The sequence below is a fragment of the Haliotis rufescens genome, unplaced genomic scaffold (assembly GCF_023055435.1).
Source record: "Haliotis rufescens isolate VD_foot unplaced genomic scaffold, xgHalRufe1.0.p SCAF_40, whole genome shotgun sequence".
In the NCBI taxonomy this organism is placed as follows: domain Eukaryota; kingdom Metazoa; phylum Mollusca; class Gastropoda; order Lepetellida; family Haliotidae; genus Haliotis; species Haliotis rufescens.
This window is the reverse complement of record NW_025964113.1, coordinates 284,129-309,099: the sequence shown is the minus strand read 5'-3', so window position 1 is coordinate 309,099 and position 24,971 is coordinate 284,129. Positions and strand designations below refer to the sequence as shown.

The 24,971-nt window shown below is 42.8% G+C and overlaps 1 protein-coding gene across 2 annotated transcripts in view; it reads left to right on the top strand.

Annotated features, from left to right (window-relative positions):
* LOC124140324 overlaps positions 1-24,971 on the top strand; it is a 237,584-nt gene that overhangs the window by 38,533 nt on the left and 174,080 nt on the right. For both annotated transcript variants that reach the window (XM_048382708.1, XM_048382709.1), the window contains 12 exons: positions 949-1,153; positions 2,730-2,917; positions 8,352-8,493; positions 8,848-9,072; positions 9,596-9,775; positions 10,455-10,640; positions 12,922-13,101; positions 14,302-14,481; positions 19,681-19,794; positions 20,518-20,709; positions 21,075-21,254; positions 21,766-21,969. In XM_048382708.1, the coding sequence (XP_048238665.1) occupies positions 949-1,153; positions 2,730-2,917; positions 8,352-8,493; positions 8,848-9,072; positions 9,596-9,775; positions 10,455-10,640; positions 12,922-13,101; positions 14,302-14,481; positions 19,681-19,794; positions 20,518-20,709; positions 21,075-21,254; positions 21,766-21,969 (2,176 nt within the window). The remainder of the gene's footprint in view (positions 1-948; positions 1,154-2,729; positions 2,918-8,351; positions 8,494-8,847; positions 9,073-9,595; positions 9,776-10,454; positions 10,641-12,921; positions 13,102-14,301; positions 14,482-19,680; positions 19,795-20,517; positions 20,710-21,074; positions 21,255-21,765; positions 21,970-24,971) is intronic.

Sequence of the window (24,971 nt, the reverse complement as noted above, 5' to 3'; positions counted from 1 at the left end):
GCAATAACATTCATAATATATTTCCTTTCTCTGAAGCATAAATAAGTAACACAAGAGCTGCGTTAATGAGTATTCTAAAGCCGTATTCCCTGATAAAAACACTCTCAAAATCATACATATGTATATATATTGAAAAGTGTTTATTCCTACAGTTTGCTCAGACTCCCACACACGCAGTGGCTTAATCACCATTCTTTTTAAACAGATCATATTTAAAAACAGAATCACAAAATGAATTCCAACTTTCAATTCTTCCAGGAAGAACTATATCGATATTACCCGATTTAAAAATATTCAGCAATATTAAGTTCACGGGGAGATCAGTTTTATAAATTCTGTTTAACTAGATTACACATTACCCATTCAAAGTTCAAACAATCATAACCATGCTGAAACAATATAGCAACAGTATAGGAAATGTTTTAAAAAAATGCAACACAGATAAAAAAATATGAAAATAATTACTCTCAATGTAAGTGTTGAGTAATTAATACTTAGGCAGACTGTCACTCTCAATGCAAATGTATTTCAACGCCACTCCAGGAATGGCAGTTTTTTTAGCTCCTTTCCTGAAATTGAACACAATCTGTTATTAAGATTTCAATAAATTCGAGAATTAAAGAAGTTAAGGACCACTCGATTCTTTCACATGTTTAATCTGCCATGCTATGATGGATTAACAAAAGTAATGTGAAAGTATTAGGTGGTCTTTAACTTCTTTCGAGATATAATGAAGCATTATATCTCAGAACTAAGAGGTTGGCATTGAAAATTCCTAATGAATAAGTTGGCCAAGCATGCCTTAATAAGTCTAGTGATCATGATTTAAAAGTTTGTGTCAGATGTCTTTACCAGGATTATGTTATGTTTCTGATAGACAATGCTCTTGTCCCAGTTGTGAATTGGAGATGTCAGTGTATTAACTTCTTTATGTTGTTCCTTTTTCAGATCTTGGAGGTAGACTTGAAGGGTATGGACAAAATCGTGATCCGAAACGGTGACTGTGTGAAGGCTAACCTGCTGTACATGTTCACAGCTGACACAGATGTGGGTGACGTCCCATTCATCTTCTCCACTGGCAACAGCATGTACTTCACCATGCAGACACGCGGCTACCAAGTCGGGAAAGGATTCAGATTCACATACAGACAAGGTGGGTTTCAGAATGACTTACAGACAAGGTGGGTTCAGATTCACATACAGACATGGTGTGTTCAGATTCACATACAGACAAGGTGGGTTCAGATTCACATACAGACAAGGAGGGTTCAGATTCACATACAGACAAGGGAGGGTTCGGATTCACAGACAGACATGGTGTGTTCAGCTTCACATACAGACATGGTGTGTTCAGATTCACATACAGACAAGGTGTGTTCAGATTCACATACAGGCAAGGGAGGGTTCAGATTCACATACAGACAAGGAGAGTTCTGGTTCACATACATACAAGATGGTTCAGATTTGCAGACAGACAAGGAGGGTTCAGATACACAGACAGACAAGGTGTGTTCAGATTCACATACAGATAAGTTGTGTTCAGATTCACATACAGACAAGTTGTGTTCAGATTCACATACAGACCAGGAGGGATCAGATTCACATACAGACAAGGAGGGTTCAGCTTCACATACGGACAAGGAGAGTTCTGGTTCACATACATACAAGATGGTTCAGATTTGCAGACAGACAAGGAGGGTTCAGATACACAGACAGACAAGGTGTGTTCAGATTCACATACAGATAAGTTGTGTTCAGATTCACATACAGACAAGGTGTGTTCAGATTTACAGACAGACAAGGAGGGTTCAGATTCACATACAAACAAGGAGGGTTCAGATTCACATACAGACAAGGTATGTTCAGATTCACATACAGACAAGGAGGGTTCAGATTTACAGACAGACAAGGAGTGTTCAGATTCACATACAAACAAGGAGGGTTCAGATTCACATACAAACAAGGAGGGTTCAGATTCACATACAAACAAGGAGGGTTCAGATTCACATACAAACAAGGTGTCTTTAGATTCACATACAGCTAGGGTGTGTTCAGATTCACATACAGACAAGATGGGTTCAGATTCGCATATAGACAAGGAGGGTAAAGATTCACATACAAACAAGGTGTGTTCAGATTCACATACAACTAGGGTGTGTTCAGATTCATATACAGACAAGATGGGTTCAGATTTCGCACACAGACAAGATGGGTTCAGATTCACATACAGACAAGAATGATTCAGATTCATATACAGACAAGGTGGATTCAGATTCAGATTCACATACAGACAAGATGGTCCAGATTCACATTCAGACAAGGTGGGTTCAGATTCAGATTCTGACAAGATGGGTTCAGATTCGCATTCAGACAAGATGGGTTCAGCTTCACATACAGACAAAAATGATTCAGATTCATATGCAGACAAGGTGGGTTCAGATTCAGATTCATATACAGACAAAGAGGGTACAGATTCACATACAGACAAGATGGTCCAGATTCACATTCAGACAAGGTGGGTTCAGATTCAGATTCTGACAAGGTGGGTTCAGATTCAGATTCTGACAAGGTGGGTTTCAGATGCACATTCATACGCGTACAAAGGTGGGTTCAGAGTCACTTTGTTACTCCTTTGAGAAAGTGTTTTAAGTTTTTGATTCAATGACACAAGACATATCAAATGTCATCTGATATCTCAATGCATCCTAACAATCATGAATGCTTTTCAGGATGTGACATGCTGCTGACTTCCATGAAAGGCAGACTCTTCTCACCTGGCTATGCCCTTGATGGTAACACTGCCATGAACTACCCCAATGACATCTCATGTAACTTCAGAGTGGACGTGCCTGGCAAACCCAATATCACACTCATCAACAGAGGATTCAAGACACAGACAAGTGAAGATGTAGTGACTGTAAGATTTGTTTTGTGCAATATCCTGAATTGGAGAAGTCCTCAAATACATCATTCTTTATACAGTCACCCATACCATGATGATGAATACCTGCACCTATTTGTTTGTCCTGCTTGGGAAGTAATGTCACAATTTCCATCTTCTTTTATATAACTTCACAAAGTCTCCCAAACATGCATGTTATTTGCCAGTTTGACTATTTCAAGTGTCATTTCAAATAAAAATGCATCTCTTCAGCAAATGGGTCCAGGATACATCTAGTGGATGTAAATAATTTACATTGCAAACCCTGGGTATGCAAGAAAGAATTTTTACTTTTCCTGCATTACTCCTTAATGCATATTACTGATTGTTACTGCTTGTTCTTGACAGAGAAAATAGCTGTGTGAAGGTCTTTGCTTGAAGAAGTTGTTCCAAATAGCTGAGAGGCCAACCCTATCACGCAGCTCCCACGTGACCAAAGGAAGTGATGTCACGGATCCGCACATTATTCTTGTCACTTGCTGAGACCTGTTTTTGATCTGTAGCATAAACCTTCACCAAACCCTTATGTGTTTTGCTTCTTGAGTTAATGTTCATTAATTGTGCTTGTGTTGTACACCTGCTGGCGTTTTCTTAAGAAAGAAAACTATGGTAAACCCAGGTGTCTTGTTGTTTCAAGTAGCCATCTTGAATATTTTACCTGTCCAGTTATTTACTGGCTTGCGTTCTATATTCTTTTTGCTTTGTACCCCACCATTGGTGTACCCTCGCAAGTATTTTGTCTTTGTTTTGTATGTTGTCTTACGTTTGTCATAATAATTGTTTTATTGGCCCACGCAGTGGGATAAACAAATTATAGCATACATAATCAGGAGGGTACGCATTGTGATTTTACACTGCTTCATTGCAGATATTGTGCCCTCATGCTCAAAGTGCCGGCGTAATATGTCGGCGTGGGATCCCCGATCCCCTGTGCCTTAATTGTACATCTAAATGTCCCCAGGGTCATAGATGTACAGACTGTCTCCGCTTTTCCCCACAGCTTTCAGACGGTACCTCCGTATGTCCAGGAAACGGAGAACTCAACAGGCCAGGAAAACACCGGCGCCAGAAGTCTGACTTATCCGAGTATTCGCCCACAACCAGATCGGATATCTCGGACGACAACTCCCCGACCCCCATTACTACCATGATGTCGGGGCCCCATGGTCTCAGTCTCTACCTGGAGCTCCCTGACGACCACTACTGCGTCTATCTTAACAGCGCCTATCGAGTGCACCGGAGAGACGCATGGCGCCCAACAGGCACCCCGCCTACGGCCCAGACACCTATGATGGACGTCCCTCTCCTCTAGTAGATCCAGTACTTGCGACTGCAACATCGCCGACCGTAATCAGGTCAACTGACCTTATGGGATCCGTGCAGTGTATTTGTACAGACTGGCATGCATGATCGCTTATGCGTAACACTGCAACCACTCGACCAGAAGCCTGTGGCTGTACATCAATGACTCAATCCAGAGTCTCAGCCTTCGCCCGAGACGAGACAGCTCTCAAGACCCTGGCTAGGGCGTCACGGCCAGCCTTTGCTGAGGCGTCCCAGTCTGGCTCATACCAGCCGCGATGCCCCAGTGGCGCGGCACCATCTCAACCTCTCGGGGCAGAGGAAAAGGCAAGGCATCGGGTGCATAACAGTCCCGCTGTGGCCACTCCAAGAGGGGTAACGCCGACCGCAGGGACTTCAAGTGAATAGCCAGACAAGCACGACTGGGACCAAGTTATCGACTCTCCAGTACGTTTCTGGCAGATTTATGAGATCCTGGGGGACCCATATGGAACCAACATCATCCGACATTGGTACAAGCTGGCGCTTCTAGATGACCCGCCGCTACATGGGTACAAGCTGGCGTTTATAGACGACATCTTCAGCACTGTGGCTACTCACACGGCTTACCAAGCCGATAGCCTCCTACCTCCATCTCCGGGACATTCAGTTCGAGTCATACATAGATGATTGTCTCCTGAATCATTGGGACACCATCACTCTACTTCGCCACAGGGACTCCTGGCTCCTATACCTATTGGGGTGGAAGATCAACCTCAGGAAGTCACGAGTTGACGCCCTCAAATCGCTTTCAGTTCATCGGGGGCCTCTTCCAGACGGACCTCAATCTCTTCTTTGTACCCAGAGACCGATGAGAGCGCATCAGGCGCACCTGACTCCAGCTCTCCACCTACCACGCACTCTGCGCCAATGGCAAGTCCTCCTGCGCCTCCTAACCTCAGCGCAGGACTTGACCTACAGAGTAAGGCTCCAACTGCGCCCAGTTCAGATGTTCCATCGTCCTCCCGGATCATCTCAAGCAGCATCTCCGGTGGTGGACGGTGGAATTGAATGTCTTAGGTGACGTCTCCTTGACAGGGCTTACGACCTCTCTGCGCCATTTCATAGACGCGCCCCTGCAGTGGGCACACACCTAGAGGGACAGGTCGCCTCGGGGCTGTGGTCGCCGATCAGTGCCTATGGCACGTCAACAACCTCGAACTGGAGGCACTTACCTTGGCCATCGCTCACTGGAAGCAGGCCATCAGACACGCCCGTGGACAACATTACAGTCGTATGTTGCCTACGGGACCAAGGAGCGACTAATTCGACCTCACTCCTTCAACAGACGTTCAAGCTTCACTAAGACGCCTTCGCTCTTGTTTGCCGAGACCACGGTCTCCCCAACATAGACCTATTCGCCACCAGCCACAACTACCAGATCCCGACCTACATATCTCCGTTCCCGGATCCACTGGCTTGGGCAGTCGACGCTTTCAGCATCCGCGGGGAAGGACTAAAAGCATACGCTTTTCCAACACCCGTACTCCTTCCCAAAGTCGTCCAGAAGAGCAGATCGACACAGAACCTCGATCTGACTTTGGTCACGCCCTGGTGGCCAGCCAGGGCTTGGTTTGTCGACCGCAGAGAGCTGTCTAACACGACAAGCCACTTCCAGATTGGCCAAATCTGCTGATCCACCCTCACAGCAGACAGCCCCACGCAGGAGCAGACAAGCTATGTCTTAACGTCTGATCCATTTACAGGGAGCATTGAACGCCAAGTCATCTCGGCCAGAGCGGCTTGGGCCATCACGATGGCACATCGCCCAACCACCAGGAGCCTCTATGATGAATAGTGGCAATTCTTTGAGAGCTTTTGCAGGTGCAAGCAACAAGACCCCACATCTGCATCGCCTCAATTCCTGGCTGAGTTCATGCTCCATCTGTGTCACAAGTGTAAGCTCAAGGGCAGTACCATCATGACCTACCTCGTGGCGCTCAACTCCGTCCTGGCAGTTCCGGAAGATCGGCGCATGACGTAAATCCCTGAACTTCAGGCTCTGCTCTGCTCATTCAGGCAGGAAGACCAAAAGGCGAAATCTCTTTCACCAGCTTGGGGCTTGAATGTCATTCACACCTCGCTGAAAACGCGCCCTTCGAGCCACTCGAAGCGACATCATCCTACTCTTCCTACTGGCGCTCACCACAGAAGCCTGTGTCAGTGAGCTACACGCCTTGGACGTCACGGGCGGCCGCTTTTAGCATGGAGCACATGCATCTTGGACTGTGCTGGGACTGCTTCGCCAAAAAACAATTCCCATGAGAGCCAGATAGATCGTTCCTCATTCCTCCCCTATCTTCAATTTTTGGCGCTGGAGATGAACTAGAGCTCCGTCTATATCCGGTTAGTGCGCTCCGTTGCTATATCAGACGATCCAAGGAACTCCATAGACAACGACGACGCCTCTTCATTCCAGTATAGAGCTGCGACCTCGCAATCGGAAGGTAGCCGCAACACGATCGCCCTCTGGCTACGAGCCTTCATTCTCCAGGCCTACGAGGCAGCGGGATTGGACCCCCAGGCTCCAATAACCCACTTGAGACCCGGGCGATCCCCTCCACCTTGGGACTACACAGCAACTGAACTCTACTTGCCATCATGGAAAGGTGTTCTGGCGATCAAACACATTCGTCACCTTATGCGAGATGTCACATTGGAGAATATGCTAGGCACGCACAACTTGGTCCTTTAGTAGTGCCCAACAGGCTCCTCTACTAGACGTCACTGACCTCGCCTCCAAGTCCAGAGCCAGCCTTTCGACCTCCCCTGGCGTAAGCCCTGGACTAGAAGGTTCATGCCCCACTTGCATACGGCTCGGTACTCCAGTCTCAACATAACCGAGAGTTATTGTCAGGCTGCGCAGTACCAGGACACAACGCATACCTGACTCTTCCCTTCCATGTGATGGTCATCCAGGCCGACCATACAGCCGAAGACGGGCTGAGGGAAACGGAGTTTCCCATACATGCAGTGGTCACCCAAAGCCGACCACACAGCCAAGGATTGGCTAGGGAACAGAGTCTGGAAATAAAAGATGAAAGTCAACATCTGAAGGTATGCCCACCTCCGGTTCCGTCCGATAAAGATGCATTAAGGAGTAATGCAGGATAAGTAAAAAATTGAGTAAAGTCCAAGATATTTTTTATATTTGTTAACTTATCCTGCATTACTGCGTCTAAAGGGACCCACCCATTGCAGATCTACCTCCCCACGATGCCTTCCGAAGTCCGTACTCCAGTGTAATGTGAGGATCCATGACGTCACTTCCTTTGGTCACGTTGGAGCTGCGTGATAGGGTTGGCCTCTCAGCTAGTTGGAACAACTTCTTCAAGCAAAGACCTTCACACAGGTCTTTTCTCTGTCAAGAACAAGCAGTAACAATCAGTAATATGCATTAAGGAGTAATGCAGGATAAGTATACAAATATAAAAAATATCTAGGATTTTACTAGAATGTTTATTTGAATCATTAAAACAAACAAAAATTATAGATTACATGCTACATATAACAGACATTTCTGCTCTCGAAAGAATTACACACTCAGTTCAGAGTAGTGGAAATGGTTGATTTTCTTTCTAATATTGAAAACATCAAATTCTTCTAAATCATGTTCATGCCTTGGTACCTGAATATTTAAACAAAGAGTCCCTATGACTAAAAAATAGGTGAATTTCTGGCAATGTATGTTATTATAGCATTGATATATGATACACTAGGTAATCAGAACTGTCTTGTAGATAGGAAATGATGTCATCGTCTTTTATTACTGAGACTTAACCAATAACTTCCTACAGAATGTTTCTTTCACATTGTGAGTGTAATTAGATCCTCTGTCATTAAATGTTGCCTCATGTGTGTATTTTTTACTGAGGTGCTGTGGAATGTTACCGGTATTCAAATTAAGAATGAAAAGCAAGGGCCGGGGTTCATGTGAGTAATCTGATGTTAAAAGGTAAGGGTTTGGGGGTCCCTAGATTCCAATACAATAGGGGCACACCACAAGGACCCCTAGACCCAACTTTATTTAGCCTGCAGGTTACCAAGTTATCCTGTTTTTGTTGTACAGGTCCATTATGGAGGTGCTAGCCCAGATGTTCTCTCTGGGGACACCGTTGTGCAAAGCAGATCAAACAATGGAGAATTCAATGTCACCTTCAAAACCAATGCCATAATAAGAGAGAAGGGATTTCTGTTTGAATATTCAATAGGTGAGAAACAGAACATTTGGTTATTTTCACCCTAATCTTGTAAAACAGGAAACTGTGCATTGTCTGTGCATCCTAATTAATGTCATACCCCTGGGTATATATACTCTCAACACTTTCCTGTTTATCCATAACAGTTCATCAGTTTTATACACTATCTACAGGAGTAGTTATGATTTGATGAAGTTTTTGTTTTTACAACTGAATTATTGTAAAACATTCATTAATCAATGTGCCAGAGTTGTGATCAACATTCACATTCATATGTATTAGTATTGATCTAATTGTTGACACATAATCCTTGTTTACAAAGTTATTTTTTCACAACTTGTTACAAACATGAGATTTTAATTCCAGACTGCCCCAACCCTAACTTCAATGAAAACACAGTTTTGACACCATCAAACGCAAACTGGCAGTTTATGTCTGAGTTTGTGGTGACGTGCAAGGATGGTTACAGGTTTGCCTCACAAGAGTACCAGGACAAAAGCAAGGCTCCTGCCTTTGAAAGCTTCTCCGTTGCAAGAATGAAATGCATGTATGGAGGAAAGTGGGACCGTGATACCACTCCAAGCTGTCAGCGTAAGTATAGTTGACTGAGTAACAAGAGGTATTGCAAACTATACTAGACTATCGGAATTCAATCCATTTTTTAAAACAGACTTACATCAGACTTCTTTAAGTGGCATTTAGAAGTTTGTGTGATGAAGTAAGACAAGTTCTATGGATGAACAACTTCTTTATTACAATTAGTGCGACGTTTCGGTGTAGATCCTAACACCTTTATCAAGCCAGCATCACTTGCTTGATAAAGGTGCTAGGATCTACACCGAAACGTCGCACTAATTGTAATAAAGAAGTTGTTCATGATGCTGGCTTGATAAAGGTGTTAGGATCTACACCGAAACGTCGCACTAATTGTAATAAAGAAGTTGTTCATCGATAGAACTTGTCTTACTGCAGACTTACATCAGAGCTTTTTTCTCACTATGAAAGTTCTTTTGGGTTTTCTTGAATTTTGTGGACATAATATGTGACTCAACAGAAACGTGTCAGGTTGAATATGACTTTTGTCAGACAGACATTATCTATGTTGTTATTTCAGCCAAGTACTGTGGTTCTGCACCTCTCGTGAATAATGCTTACGTCAGCTCCTCAACTGGCCAGAGCAGCAGCGTTGGTGGGAGTGTCACCTACTCCTGTTATCCTGGGTTCACTCTCTCAAACTCTGCTACCATCAGCTGTCGTAATGATGGCACCTGGGGGCCGACCCCAACCTGCACAAGTGAGTCACCAGCAGACAATGAAACATGGGTACATGTGTGTGAGTGTGTGAGTTGGGTTCAACACCGCTGTGAACATCATTTTGTTATGATATGGTGTGTCAGCTGAATGTGAGACGTAAGCAAGCATGCAGGTATGCTGATATGCTGCTAAAACACCCTATGGATCATAACCACAATGAATGCAGCATTAAAATTTTAAACCTGTTATCATAAGATAAAGTTTAATTCCTCTTTTGTTTTCACTTATACACAGTAAGCACAAACTTTGAACTGCTCTTTTAATATCAGAATAAGTCATTATTATTATAGTGGAGAGTTTTGATTTAGACATTAAGACATCAAAAGTGACATTGAATTCTTCAGTAGTTTTTTTGTTTGTTGACACACGGGACCATGTAACAATAAAATAAAAAAAGTTATTGTTACATGGTCCTGTGGTTGACAACACCTCCAGCAATATTCCAGCTAATATCATGGTGGTTTGAAAATAAATGAGATTCAATCTATGCAATTAAGATACAATGACTTTCATCAACCATTTTTCTCCTCACAATAAACATAGTCGCCTTTTACAACAAGCATGGGTTGCTGAAGACTTATTCTGACCCAAATCAGTAGAATGATTGAGTATTTCTGAGTTGCTTATATAATCATCCTACATTTTGTGTCTTCCTACAGTTGCCTCATGCAATCCTTTACCTACAAGCTTGAACTTTGGAACCATCACAAAGGTTGAAGGAGACGGCACTGAGTTTGGATCCATCGTTAACTTTACTTGCAATGCAGGCTACCAGATATCAGGAGAGCCCATCCTCTTCTGTACCTTCAGCAGTACTTGGACTGCTTCTGTTCCTTCCTGTATACGTAAGTACAACATGTATTGCAGTCATACTTTTCTGTACCTCCAGCAGTACTTGGACCGCTTATGTCCCTTCCTGTATACGTAAGCACAACATGTCTTGCAGTCATACTCTTCTGTACCTCAAGCAGTACTTTGACTGCTTCTGTTCCTTCCTGTATACGTAAGTACAACATGTATTGCAGTCATACTCTTCTGTACCTCCAGCAGTACTTGGACTGCTAATGTCCCTTCCTGTATACGTAAGTACAACATGTATTGCAGTCATACTCTTCTGTACCTCTGCTTCTGTTCCTTCCTGTATACGTAAATACAACATGTATTGCAATCATACTCTTCTGTACCTCCAGCAGTACTTGGACTGCTTCTGTCCTTCCTGTATACGTAAGTACAACATGTATTGCAGTCATACTCTTCTGTACCTCCAGCAGTACTTGGACTGCTTATGTCTCTTCCTGTATACGTAAGTACAACATGTATTGCAGTCATACTCTTCTGTACCTCCAGCAGTACTTGGACTGCTTATGTCTCTTCCTGTATACGTAAGTACAACATGTATTGCAGTCATACTCTTCTGTACCTCTGCTTCTGTTCCTTCCTGTATACGTAAATACAATATGTATTGCAATCATACTCTTCTGTACCTCCAGCAGTACTTGGACTGCTTATGTCTCTTCCTGTATACGTAAGCACAACATGTATTGCAGTCATACTCTTCTGTACCTCCAGCAGTACTTGGACTGCTTATGTCTCTTCCTGTATACGTAAGCACAACATGTATTGCAGTCATACTCTTCCTCTCCAGCAGTACTTGGACTGCTAATGTCCCTTCCTGTATACGTAAGTACAACATGTATTGCAGTCATACTCTTCTGTACCTCCAGCAGTACTTGGACTGCTTATGTCTCTTCCTGTATTTGTAAGCACAACATGTATTGCAGTCATACTCTTCTGTACCTCCAGCAGTACTTGGACTGCTTCTGTTCCTTCCTGTATACTTAAGTACAACTTAAAATGCAGTCATCCTCTTCTGTACCTCCAGCAGTACTTGGACTGCTTATGTCCCTTCCTGTATATGTAAGTACAACTTAAAATGCAGTCATCCTCTTCTGTACCTCTGCTTCTGTTCCTTCCTGCATACGTAAGTACAACATGTATTGCAATCATACTCTTCTGTACCTCTAGCAGTACTTGGACTGCTTATGTCCCTTCCTGTATACGTAAGTACAACATGTATTGCAGTCATACTCTTCTGTACCTCCAGCAGTACTTGGACTGCTAATGTCTCTTCCCCTATCCATAAATAAATATTTTTGTTTGTTTGCTGAATTGGTTGATGTATGTCATCATATCCCAGTTGTGTAAATCAATGCTCATGATGTCAGTCACTTGATTGTCTGGTTCAGACTTGATTACATTCAGACCACCATCACATAGCTGGAATATTGCTGAATGAGATGTTAAACAACAAACAAAAAACCCGTAAGCAAGTTCTGCTTGTTTACCGATCCAGATTTCTTTTTAAATAGAAATATGTTGAAACCATATATATTTAGAAAAGTATAAAGTGTTTCTACTTAGTTTATAATAGGATGCATATTTTATTTTAAATTCAGTAAACTATGTGTATAACGAACTGACATATATATAACAAACTATTTTTTGGCCTCACGCTGCTGTTCAAAGTGCCAAACACTAGAAGGCAAGTGATAAACAGGATTAAGTAATGATACCTTGTTCTCGATTTACACCCTCAATTGACAAGAAGACAAAGATTTTACCATAGAAATTCAAAAATACATTTTAAAAAAATCCAAACTATCAAAAGGCACCAGCTCACCTCCAGATCTATCTATGTGCCAAGTTTGTTTAAGAAACATAATACAGTTTTCAATAACTGCTCCGGAAACTCAAAAATTCATTTTTGTAAAAATCCCAAACTATCAGAAGGCACCAGTTCACCACTAAACATTTTCAGTCAAAATATAAATTAATGGAAATTGAAACTCGAAAAACATTATTTTTTTAAATCCCAAACTATCAAAAGGCACCAGTTCACCACCAGACTTATCTATGGAAGTTTGGTGAAGACATATTGTATGTTTTTCAAAATCTGCTCCGGGAACGACATCTTGCATGGACGGATGGTGTCCATTTAACTACCACCAATTTTCAACATTATTGTACAAATTTCAAATGATCCTTGTGTTTTAAATACTTATTGATGAGGAGTTCCTGCCTTGTAGTCATTGTCCATGTGTTTATGTCTTGTGTTTTGTTCTCCAGCACTGAATTGTCCGATACCCCCCATCCCTCATGGAAGGTTGACCAACACACAGGAGGCCTTCTTTGGAGTCCTCCGCCAAGTCACTTGTGACAACGGCTACAGGCTCAACACCACCGGCAGCCAGGTCACATGTGGTGCTGACCAAATGTTTACAAACCTGGATACCATGGCGTGTGAAGGTCAGTGAATGTGTTACTGAGAAGAGGGCAAGTGAGTAAAGATTTATGCCACTTATTTAACAGCATCTGCCCTCATGATGAACTTGTACCATCCAGTGGAACTAACTTTAGTGTTTCCTGAATGTACTATCCATTAGGTTACCCACTAGGTGCCATGTGATTGCAATAGTCGGTGAAATTGGATGTGACAGCTTGTCCAGTCAAATGAAATGGCAGTCGACTTGACATAGGTTTAACTTTTATTACCTACGCTGGCAAACATATTGAGGTTCATAAAAATCATATGTGCCCTTCGGTAATATCACGTCACGACACACAGTGTATTGTTTCCATCATCTGAACGGTATTGTTGACGTCATTCGAATCTTATTGTGACGTCAGGTCGGAATGACATCACACTAGAAACGAAATCGGAGCTGAAGATTGTTAACGTCATTCGACAAATTGTGGTTCCGCTGCTGTTGCGACTTGTTATCCTAATATGTAAACACTATAATTTGTCTCTGTATATGGACATCTTCTTTGGTAATATATAGAACATTATATTCAAGTTCATGTCATCCTATGTTTACGACACTAATGCCTAAGTTTTGGTATTTTGACACTCTTGTCATTATGACATGAACATGAATATAATATCCTTTATTTATTCCCATGTTATCAGAATTGATACCAATATAATGACTGTTTATGATGATTCTTGCCAGAATCATTTCAATTTGTTTGTTTGTTGTTTTATGCCTCAGTCATCAATATTCCAGCTATATGAGGGCCTGTAAATAATTAAGTCTTGCCTCGACAAAGCAGTGATTGATATTATGATCAACAACCCATGCGTCAGGGTACAATGACATGGAATTGTTGACAGGAAAAGTTTACTTAGGAGTTGCTCCAACATGGAATCCCTGGGGCAGAATCAATTTGAAAAAAAATATTTCAAAATATAAAAGAAAGACATGGTTTGGATTGTTAAACTATTTCTCATTTTGAGTCTGCAAACTTTTTTGTAATGTCATTCCCTCAGTAGCATCTTAAGTGACAGTAACATAAAGTGAACAAGCGACTTTTAGCAATGTTGCATGTGAAAGAGAAATGAATATGAAGAATATGCCCACCCTATTGTACCCATGTGGAAATTAAACCTGGCCCACAAGGCTACTCATGTGACATGTGACACATGCTCTGACCTATATTTACCAGGTATCCAATGCATGGACCCCCCACCGCTGGACAATGGCTACATCCTGAACAGCCGCAAGTACTACCGATTTGAAGATAGAATCATCATGTCCTGTAACATTGGGTTCAACTTGATTGGTCAGTCCCTTCGCATCTGCCAAGCCAATGGACGATGGAATGGGACAGCACCCACCTGTAGTCGTAAGTTTAAAACTAGCCAACAGTCATACCCTGACTGTGATGTTCAAAACTGCCAGTAATTAATCTTTCATAACTTCTTTCAGCTTGCATTACCAATATAATGACTGTTTATGATGATTCTTGCTAGAATCATTTCAATTTGTTTGTTTGTTGTTTTATGCCTCAGTCATCAATATTCCAGCTATATGAGGGCCTGTAAATAATTAAGTCTTGCCTCGACAAAGCAGTGATTGATATTATGATCAACAACCCATGCGTCAGGGTACAATGACATGGAATTGTCAACAGGAAAAGTTTACTTAGGAGTTGCTCCAACATGGAATCCCTGTGGCAGAATCAATTAAAAAAGAAATATGTTTTACCTGACCTGAGGCTACACAGTGCTTTAGCCTCCCTACCTTATACAAACAGACAGTACTGGAACCAAGAGACAGTTTAAGCAGACTACAGCCCGTGCCTAGGCATCCACGAGTTATCTCCCTTGGCCCCTTATCCTCATGTTTTACCTCACCTGAGGCTACACAGTGCTTTATCTTCCCTACCTTATACAAACAGACAGTAATGGAACGAAGAGACAGTTTAAGCAGACTACAGCCCGTGCCTAGGCATCCACGAGTTATCTCCCTTGGCCCCTTAAAAATTATCCTCATATTTTACCTCACCTGAGGCTACACAGTGCTTTATCTTCCCTACCTTATACAAACAGACAGTAATGGAACGAAGAGACAGTTTAAGCAGACTACAGCCCGTGCCTAGGCATCCACGAGTTATCTCCCTTGGCCCCTTATCCTCATGTTTTACCTCACCTGAGGCTACACAGTGCTTTATCTTCCCTAACTTATACAAACAGACAGTAATGGAACGAAGAGACAGTTTAAGCAGACTACAGCCCGTGCCTAGGCATCCACGAGTTATCTCCCTTGGCCCCTTATCCTCATGTTTTACCTCACCTGAGGCTACACAGTGCTTTATCTTCCCTACCTTATACAAACAGACAGTACTGGAACAAAGAGACAGGTTTAAACAGACTACAGCCCGTGCCCAGGCATCCATGAGTTATCCCCCTTGGCCCCTACTCCTCATATATTCTTCTCTGTCGTCTGACAGACAGACGTGTACGGAACAAAAGTGCTACTTACCTTGTGATATTGTCTCCAACATTCGTTTTCAGGTGGTGTTACACCCATATATCCTTTCCAGCTGGATAATATCCGCTTGTTTGCGGTTTACAGCTTGTAATTCGAATTTTTTCTTGACTGCGAAACCCCATGTGTGGTTCGCGCCTTGGTCGCCATTTTAATTTTAGTGCATTTCGTGTTTATGAGATAATGCGCGTTAATGTACCTTTTTGCTATAGTTTTCGTAAACTATTGGTGAATCTCTCATTTATTCTGTGGTTTATGACTTTCTATTGACATAATTCCTATTAATTTAGGCGTATTTTTTTTTACAATTGCTCCCAGTCGCGCTTCACACTGTGTTGCAAACTTGTGTGTTTGTGCGCTTTGTTCCCATACTGTCCACTAACGTGTTTTGCTGCATATGTGCTTCTGCTAGTTTCACTTATGCGCTGTTTACATATTTTGTAGAATGTATTCTATGCGTTGTGCTTTATGTAAAAGGCCCAAGTCGGGTAAAGATCCTCATCAGCTTTGCCCCTACTGCAAGCCTGCGTGCTCATTTGATCATCGCTGCTCTGTTTGCGCGCTCTTGTCAATAACAGACTTTATTTTATGAATCCTACACCGATTCGTGCCTTTTGGGAACAACTACTTCAGCATCATCCAGAGGACCTGCTTTTGACCCCCGTCAGCTCGGATCTTGCCAGTTCCCGCCTGTCACCGGGTCGTCATTCCCGCGCCTCGTCCGATACTTTGTCCTGCCGTGCTTCTGGTCTCTGTCGCCGATCTCATACTCTTGACGATTCCACTGCTGCCTCCTCTAAGGTCAGGCGCTTTCAGCAGCTTTGGTTCGAAGCCTACCTCGAAGACTGCATCCTCGGCCACGGCGTCAATCACACTTTGATTCTTCAGCGTGATTTCACTCTTCGCCTCATCCATCAGTTGGGTTGGATCATCAACATGGAGAAATCGGATCTGACTCCCTCTCGCCATCTCACTTTCATAGGTGGTCTTTTTCTGACGGCCTCTCCTTGATACAAGTTCCTCCGGATCGGTTCGGGGCGATCCAATCCGGGGTCAGGAGAGTCCTCTCTTGATCTCTGCCAGTGGCAGAGTCTTCTCGGGCTGTTGACCTCAGCTCAGGATCTAACGTCCAGGGGTCGTCTTCAACTGCGTCCCCTTCAACGGTTTCTCCTGCCATTTCTGCGCTCAGACCTGTCGGCCCCCCTTCTTCCTCTGCCAAGAGAATTACGTCCGTTCCTGGAGTGGTGGCTAGTCCCATCAAACGTCTTGAGTGGTTCCTCTATGACAAGCTTCTCTCCAAGGATTGGGCGCCCACTTTCTCCAGGAAATCGCCTCGGTCTTTGGACTCCTTTGGAACGTCATTCGGGCGATTCCTCATTGGCATCAGATACTCTGCAACAGTTGTTTCATGGTCGCCTTGGACAACTCCACGGTTGTGTATTACATCAACAGGCAAGGGTCGACTCGATCTGCTTATCTCCTGGAGCAGACCTTTCGCCTGTTTCATCTGGCCGACAGTCTCCCTCTTCTGATACAAGCCCGTCACTTTCCATGTTGTCTTAGCCGACTCCCTCTCAAGACCTGATCGTCCATACCTCACAGAGTGGATGCTCCACCCGGAAACCTTCCGGTTCTTGTGCGATCGCCTGGGGACTCCCAACGTGGATCTCTTTGCTACGGTGTGGAACTACCAATTGCCGGTGTATGGGTCTCCTGTCCCGGACCCAGCTGCTTGGGAGGTAGACGGCCTCGCTCTGTCCAGGGTTGGCCTAAGGTCATTCAGAAGGCGGCCCAGACCTGTCCTCTGGATCTTCTTTTGATCGCGCGTTACTGGCTGTCCCGGATTCGGTTTCCCAAGCTCCTTCAGCTCGAAGGCGAACCCTTGTTGCATCACCCGGCGTGGCCAAATCTACTGCTCAACCCTCACACCAGACAACCACATCCAGACCCCAACGGTTACAGTCTGCACGTATGGCGTGTATCCAGAAGTCACTGATTGCTAAAGGTTTTTCAGCTCCTGCGGCGGCTGTTTCCAGAGCTCATCGTACCTCCACTGGCTCCCTAAATGATGACAAGTGGTGGTCGTTCCAGGCCTTCTGCTTGTCCAGGCACATCATTCCAGTGGAGGCCATCGTTTCACAAGTGGCTGACTTTTTGGTTTTCCTTTGCCAATCCCGTCGCCTGGCTGGTTCCACGATTGCGACCTATCTTTCTGCGCTCAATTCTGTCCTCAAGATCGCTAGAGGTTCCAGGCTGTCATCAGTCCCGGACCTTTTTGCCATGGTCCGAGGTTTTCGACTGGAGGACCAGACTAAGAAGTTGTGTTCCGCTTGGGATCTCAATGTTGTTCTGCAGGATTTACGCCGGGCTCCGTATGAGCCACTTGCGTCTGCCTCATTTGAAGATCTCACCTTGAAGACTTGCTTTCTCCTTGCAACAGCTGCCAGGGTTAGCGAGCTTCACGGTTTGATTCACCTTGGCCTTTGTTGTGTCCTTATCGCCAAGAACCAACTGCCCAGCCAACCCCGTTCGGCAGTTTCATGTCACGTCTCTTTCGGAGATCGTCGGCCCGGATGATGACCTGGAGCTTGCCCTAAGCCCAGTTCAAACCCTCCGACGTTATCTTCAGGTGTTTCAGCAACATTTCAAGCAGCGCCAAAGGCTGTTCATCTCTCTTTCCAGCCGTGGCTCTGCAGAGATCTCTCTGTGCCCTGTCTTCTTCGCTGACCCTCCATGCTAACGTCTCCGTCCGATCCATCATGGAGGGGTGCTTCTGGTCATCTACTACTGTCTTCGTCAGCCATTATCTTCACAACATTTCGGGTGGAGGACGTCGAGGGTACGCATGGCTTTGGTCCACTTGTCCTGGCCCAGCAGCTGACCAACCCCTGACGCCATTGAGCGAGGAGCATGGCCGACGCCTATTGCCAAGGTAGGACCATCCCTTGTGTTGTTCCCCTTGGGTTGCTCGGTACTGTTGTATCGGTACCTAGTAAAGTTTTGGTCCCGTTTTTCCCCTTCTTTTTGAGCCGGACACTGAATACCTTGCTTTTACCCTCTGTCAAGCATTGTTTCCTCTACTGTCAGACCACCATTCTGTTCTGAGAGGGCTTGACCTACATCTTATCCCCTTGCCTACGGAATACCTTGCTTTTACCCTCTGTCAAGTAATTGTTCTCTCTACCATCAGACCACCATTCTGTTCTGAGAGAGCTTGACCTACATCTTATCCCCTTGCCTACCGTTCCAGGAGCCGCTACCTTGCTGTCACCTGCTGGGTTTCCTGCCGGACGGTTTAGTTGTTCTTCTTCAGGGTGCCTGGCGCTTCTCACGGTAAGCCCGCCTTCCATCAGTCGAATAAAGCACTGTGTAGCGTCAGGTAAGGTAAAACGTGAGCATTTCTGATTAAATGCAATGTTTTATACCTACCTGACGCTATACCTATAGGCCCACCCGGACTCCGTCCTCCTCCTCTGCTTTACCGTTGGCGCCACGTCTGATGTGATCCTGTGAAGAATATGAGGAGTAGGGGCCAATGGGGATAACTCGTGGATGCCTAGACTGTAGTCTGCTTAAACTGTTTCTTCGTTCCAGTACTGTCTGTTTGTATAAGGGAGGGAAGCTAAAGCACTGTGTAGCATCAGGTAAGTATAAAAACATTGCATTTAATCAGAAATGCTCATTTTTTATGACTCCAAGTTAGATTGTATTCTTTTACATACTCATAAATGATGCGGTTATGAAGGATATGGTTTTAACAAATGTTCATGTACTATAAACTTATCCTATCTGCTGATTCACGAATACTTGTTGGATTGGAAAAGGCTGAAGTTAATCTGTTGTGAAAATCGTTTTTGACTCTTGTCAATAAATCAGTTCAGGATACAATTTTGAGATGAAGTCTCAAAATTGTATCCTGAACTGATTTATTACGATTTGTATTTATGCAGCCAAAATTAAGTAATTTTGATCATATTCATCAAGTCGTCAATATTGCAGTCTTGAAAATATGGTGATATGTGAGGTATATTCATCTAAACTCTCACGTTTTCAGATATCGATGAATGTCATGGACTATGTGACCAGGACTGCATGAATACAGATGGTTCTTACAAGTGTTCCTGTCGGCCCGGCTACACTCTCAATGCTAATGGACGCACCTGTGATGGTAAGTGTAGAAGTTGGTGATTTTTATCAACACGATTCATGTCACAATGAAAGATTTCAAGGTAATGTGTGATGTATGATTATGTATCATTAGATATTATTCAGTGGTCAGATTGGATTTGATGACTATCGTGATTAAAGTGACAATAACAACAATAACTGTCCCTGATGACAATTACAATAACACTGATCCATGAGTATGTTCTTTATGATAATAATAACAGTGATGATGATATTAAAGATGACAGTATCAATGATAATTCTAATGACAATAACAGTGATCATAATCTACGTGATGACAGCATCAATGGTTATTATGACGTTATAATGATAGTGATCTTCATGATGACAAAGATAGTAATAATGCTATTAATGATGACAATATTAGTGAGCATAAATTTCATGATGATAATATCAACTATATAAATATTTATTATGACATCATAGCGATAGTGATCATGGCTTCATGATGACAGTGGTAGTAGTAATGATATTAATGACACTAACAGTGATAATCATTTTGATGATGATATTAATGGAGATAATCATCATTATGATGATATTAATGGAGATAATCATCATTATGATGATATTAATGGAGATAATCATCCTTATGATGATATTAATGGAGATAATCATCATTATGATGACCATGATGTGAGGAGTGACAACAAATATGATGAAGACAACAGTGGTTATTGCTGATTATAATGATCTGTTCCAGATGTTAATGAATGTAATGCTGACAATGGTGGTTGTAGCCAAGAGTGTGTGAATGATGTGGGAAGCTACAAGTGTCAGTGTGACTCAGGCTATCAACTCTTCTCCATGGATGGCCAGCTCAACTACACCCTCGCCAACAATGAGGATGGCACCATGGCAGGCGACATTTACAGATTCAACCATACATGTGTCCGTTAGTAGAACCATTGCAATCAATTTTATAAATGTATAGGAACAAGGAACTAAAGCATAATGATTTATGTTTAGTCATAATTGAAATATTAACTGTTATTGTGTTTCTTTTGTCTAAAGTCTGTATCAATGTTGGAATACATGGTTTGGATTGTGAAAGTATTTCTCCTCTTGAGTCTGCAAACTGTTTTGTGATGTCATTCCTCCAGTAGAGTCTCAAGTGACAGTAACATAAAGTGAATGAGTGACAATGTTGCATGTGAAAGAGAAATGAATATAAAAAAATGAAGAATATGACCATCCTATTGTACGCCCTCAAGGCTACCCATAGGACATGTGACACATGCTCTGACCTATATTTACCAGGTATCCAATGCATGGACCCCCAACCACTGCACAATGGCTACATCCTGAACAACCGCAAGTACTACCGATTTGAAGATAGAATCATAATGTCCTGTAACATTGGGTTCAACTTGATTGGTCAGTCCCTTCGCATATGCCAAGCCAATGGACGATGGAATGGGACAGCACCCACCTGTAGTCGTAAGTTTAAAACTAGCCAACAGTCATACCCTGACTGTGATGTTCAAAACTGCCAGTTTGAATCTTTCATAACTTCTTTCTGCTTGCATTGAATTATAAAGTAAAACAATTAGTATATATGACTAATGACAGAGAAAAACATAAACAGTTTATTTCATTTGACAAAAGATGAAAAATTAGTATTTGTGATCGGTTCTGTTTTCTTGATATAATCTTTTATGTACTACTGCCTTGTCTGTGTCCCTGATGCAGAATCCTGGTTGGAACTGGTACTCAACAACCTGTGCATTCCTGGCAAGTTGGTGACGACTTGTGTGAGATGTTGCTTATTAAATTAATCTATGACTTTTTGGTCCAGACTCGAAAATTATTTTATAGGGTACCGTGCTATAGCTAAAATATTGCTGACCCTGCATTAAAAAACAAACAATAACGCTACTTACCTCCCTGTTGTATTGCTACTTTCAACAGTGTGATATTATTACTAAAATTGTTTCAATATCACCTTCAGCCGCCATATGTCCTCCTGTGAGTATCCCGGGCAACCTGAAGACCACTCCTAGTGTGATTCCATCTGGTAGTGTAGACTACCTGGGCAAAGTCAATATTTCTTGTAATGTGCCTGGCCGAGGATCTTTCCTTAAACAACGTCAGTGTCTGCTGGATCCCGACACTAAACAGTACAAGCTGTTCGGTGCACAGTTAGAGTGTGGAGGTGAGTGACACATTGGGATAGATTCAAATATATTAAAGAGGGAATATGCTCTACTATCTGCTAGGCTACTAATCTTTGTAATAATTGTACCTTGTGTGAAGCTAAGATATTTATAAAATATTTTTATATGATTATATATTTGAGGTAATAATTAATTGCTGTTTGATCTACATAACAGTTGAGTTAGCAGACAAATAAGTATGTTTTGAATGACTGCAATTTACCTTATATGGACCAGGCAAGTGTTCATGAAGGCCAAGAAACTGTGGTTCTTGATTTGCATGATTTAGACTTATCCACTCGTAGACTTGATGTTCCATTCTCTTCATGGATTGAACAAATCACAATTGCAAAGTTCTAATACACATTGCTCCGTATCTCATCGCATCATCCATTTTTATAACATGTGCATTTTACTACATTTGTTAAAGGGACATAACTCTTTCTTGCATACCACTAAATATTGAAAGATCTATTTTAATACCAATATGGTCCCACTCAAATATAAATCAGCAATTAAATCTACCAACATAACACCCCACCCAAATTAGTATCACTAATTTACAAAATTGAACAGCGTAGTATAGGTTTGCATTAAACATGTTGATCAAAGTGAAAAATGTTCAACATTCTGTTTGGAATAGAGGGCGTAAAATACACACCTAAAAACTAATTAAGCACCACCCAAATTTTCATGTATTACCCAATTTACTTGCAACCAAGTGGAAAATGCATTCAAGATAACCATATCCAATGATGTTTATAGCTTACCCAAGTCATCAATCACAAAGAAAACAAGGGTTTGGATTTGAACACTCACATTACTTTGAATTGTTGGCATTTTTAAAGAAAGACATTATATACAAACGAAAAAAGTAGAAATTACTGTTGTCACACCTAAATACTGAACTGCTACAAACCAGTCTGTATCAAGGGAATCCTAAACCGATGTCAGTAGACACAAGAACCACAGGACTCATCAATACTTGTTGTAACCACCCTGCGCACGAACGACTGCTGCCAGGTGCCTCCTCATTCCATGAATCAAATGTTGCACTTGATGTTGAGGTATTCTATCCATTTCCTCATGCAAAACGACAGCTAGTTCACATATATTTTTGACACATTGGTCACTCTGTTGAACTTGACAGGCTAAAATGTCCCACAGATCCTCTATTGGATTAAGTGAGTGAGTTGGGTTTAACACCACTTTTAACAGTATTACAGTTATTTTGCAGCATCTATTGGATTCAGATCTGGATATTTTCACACTATGCATTTCATCCTTCATCTTCAACCTGGTGTGGAAACGACCCAAAAAACAAAGTTTCCAGCTTCAAAAAACATCTCAGCCCAACACATCCCAATTATCTCTATGGTCACCACCTTACACATTAGGTCAGGCAGCACTGCAATCCCGTGCAACCAGACTGTGCGACCTGATCACGATCACCAGACATTCCCTGCACCCTCATTCTCTTTTCTCTTTGCTCAGGTGTGAGGACATTCTATTACACAAGAGACTATATATATTGTTTTTGTGAGATTACTCCTGTCTCCATGCTAACAACTGCTACAGACATTTCCATTTGGGTTATGGAGCCATTACGCCTGTCTTGCAGAAAATGCAAACATATCTACTTTCCTTTTGACCCATAGTTTGTTGCGACTGCTGCAGATTATACTCTCTCTCACTGACTGAAGTCAGCAATGTCACCATGTTAAGACATTTCAAGGTTTATCAACGCGCCACTGAAGGAAAGTTAATCATGGTCCGTCCTCTGCCAAGAAAAGCAAATGGATGGTTATCTCCAATGACAAAAAGCCAGCTTAAGCGTCCTTCAAATCTACTTTGTATACTGTCATTACTTTGTCAATTAAGGAAGACATGCTATCTGATTCCATTCTGACCGACAATCTTCCCGCCAATACTACAACCACGCCCAGTGCACGTGGGGACTCTGATTCTTCTACTACTATCGTCCCATCATCGACTGTCCAGTCTACCCACTCCTCTCCCCTGATTTCGACAGTACGGGTTAGTTTCCCCAGCAAAAGTTACTCCAAGACCATTGACAGAAAGTCGTCTCTCCTCTCCTGTGACTGACTCTGGAGATTGCTGCTCCATGTTAGTGATGATGACATATGTATCTTCCTACCTTCATCAGAGCTTCCTTCTTTACCCTCACAGGATGGCAAGCATAGTGACTTGCCTGCCATCCCTCTTCCCAAGATGACCATCTTCATGGATCAACAGATCAACACCCATCGATGAATTGACATGATAATCATTCTTAACTGGATCAGCACAATCACCATACTTTCATCAACAAGATTGATGACCATAGAGGCATCGACACATCTCGATGGATCATCATACATGCATGATGTTAATACTCGATGGATTGATATGGCTATCACCATGGACCACAGTATTGGCTTTAGATGTGGACATCAACAGGATCATCTTTGATCAACAGGATCATCTTTGGTGCAGTTTTGGTTGTCACAATTCTCATCTTCCTCCTAACCTCTTCCTCAGAATTGAACAGCAATATCTATATCATCAACCCAAAACAATCTTCCAAAACCTCCATCGTGTCTCCGCCTCCCACCACCACCAGCCCTGTTCAACAAGAGTATGCTACAAACTATCTGGAGACTTCTCCTCACTTCCGCATGGCGTCCATTGCGTTACTCCGCACCGTCATTCGCCCAGGAGAATTTCTACGACCCTGTGGTTATTCACCCGTACCTTAAAACCAGTCAAGCAGTTTCTACATCGTCAAGGTATTATGCCCGAGGCTTACATAGACAATTGCAACCAGTCTCATGCCGACCAACTGACGCTAGTGAGACATCTCAACTTCACACGGGCACCGCTACATCAGCTGGGCTGATTGATCAATATTACATTAAGTAATACGTTACCACTGTTATACCGAGGCTGTTGTCTCCCACAACTGCTGCTATAGCGAAATCTACCACAGAGATCTCAATTA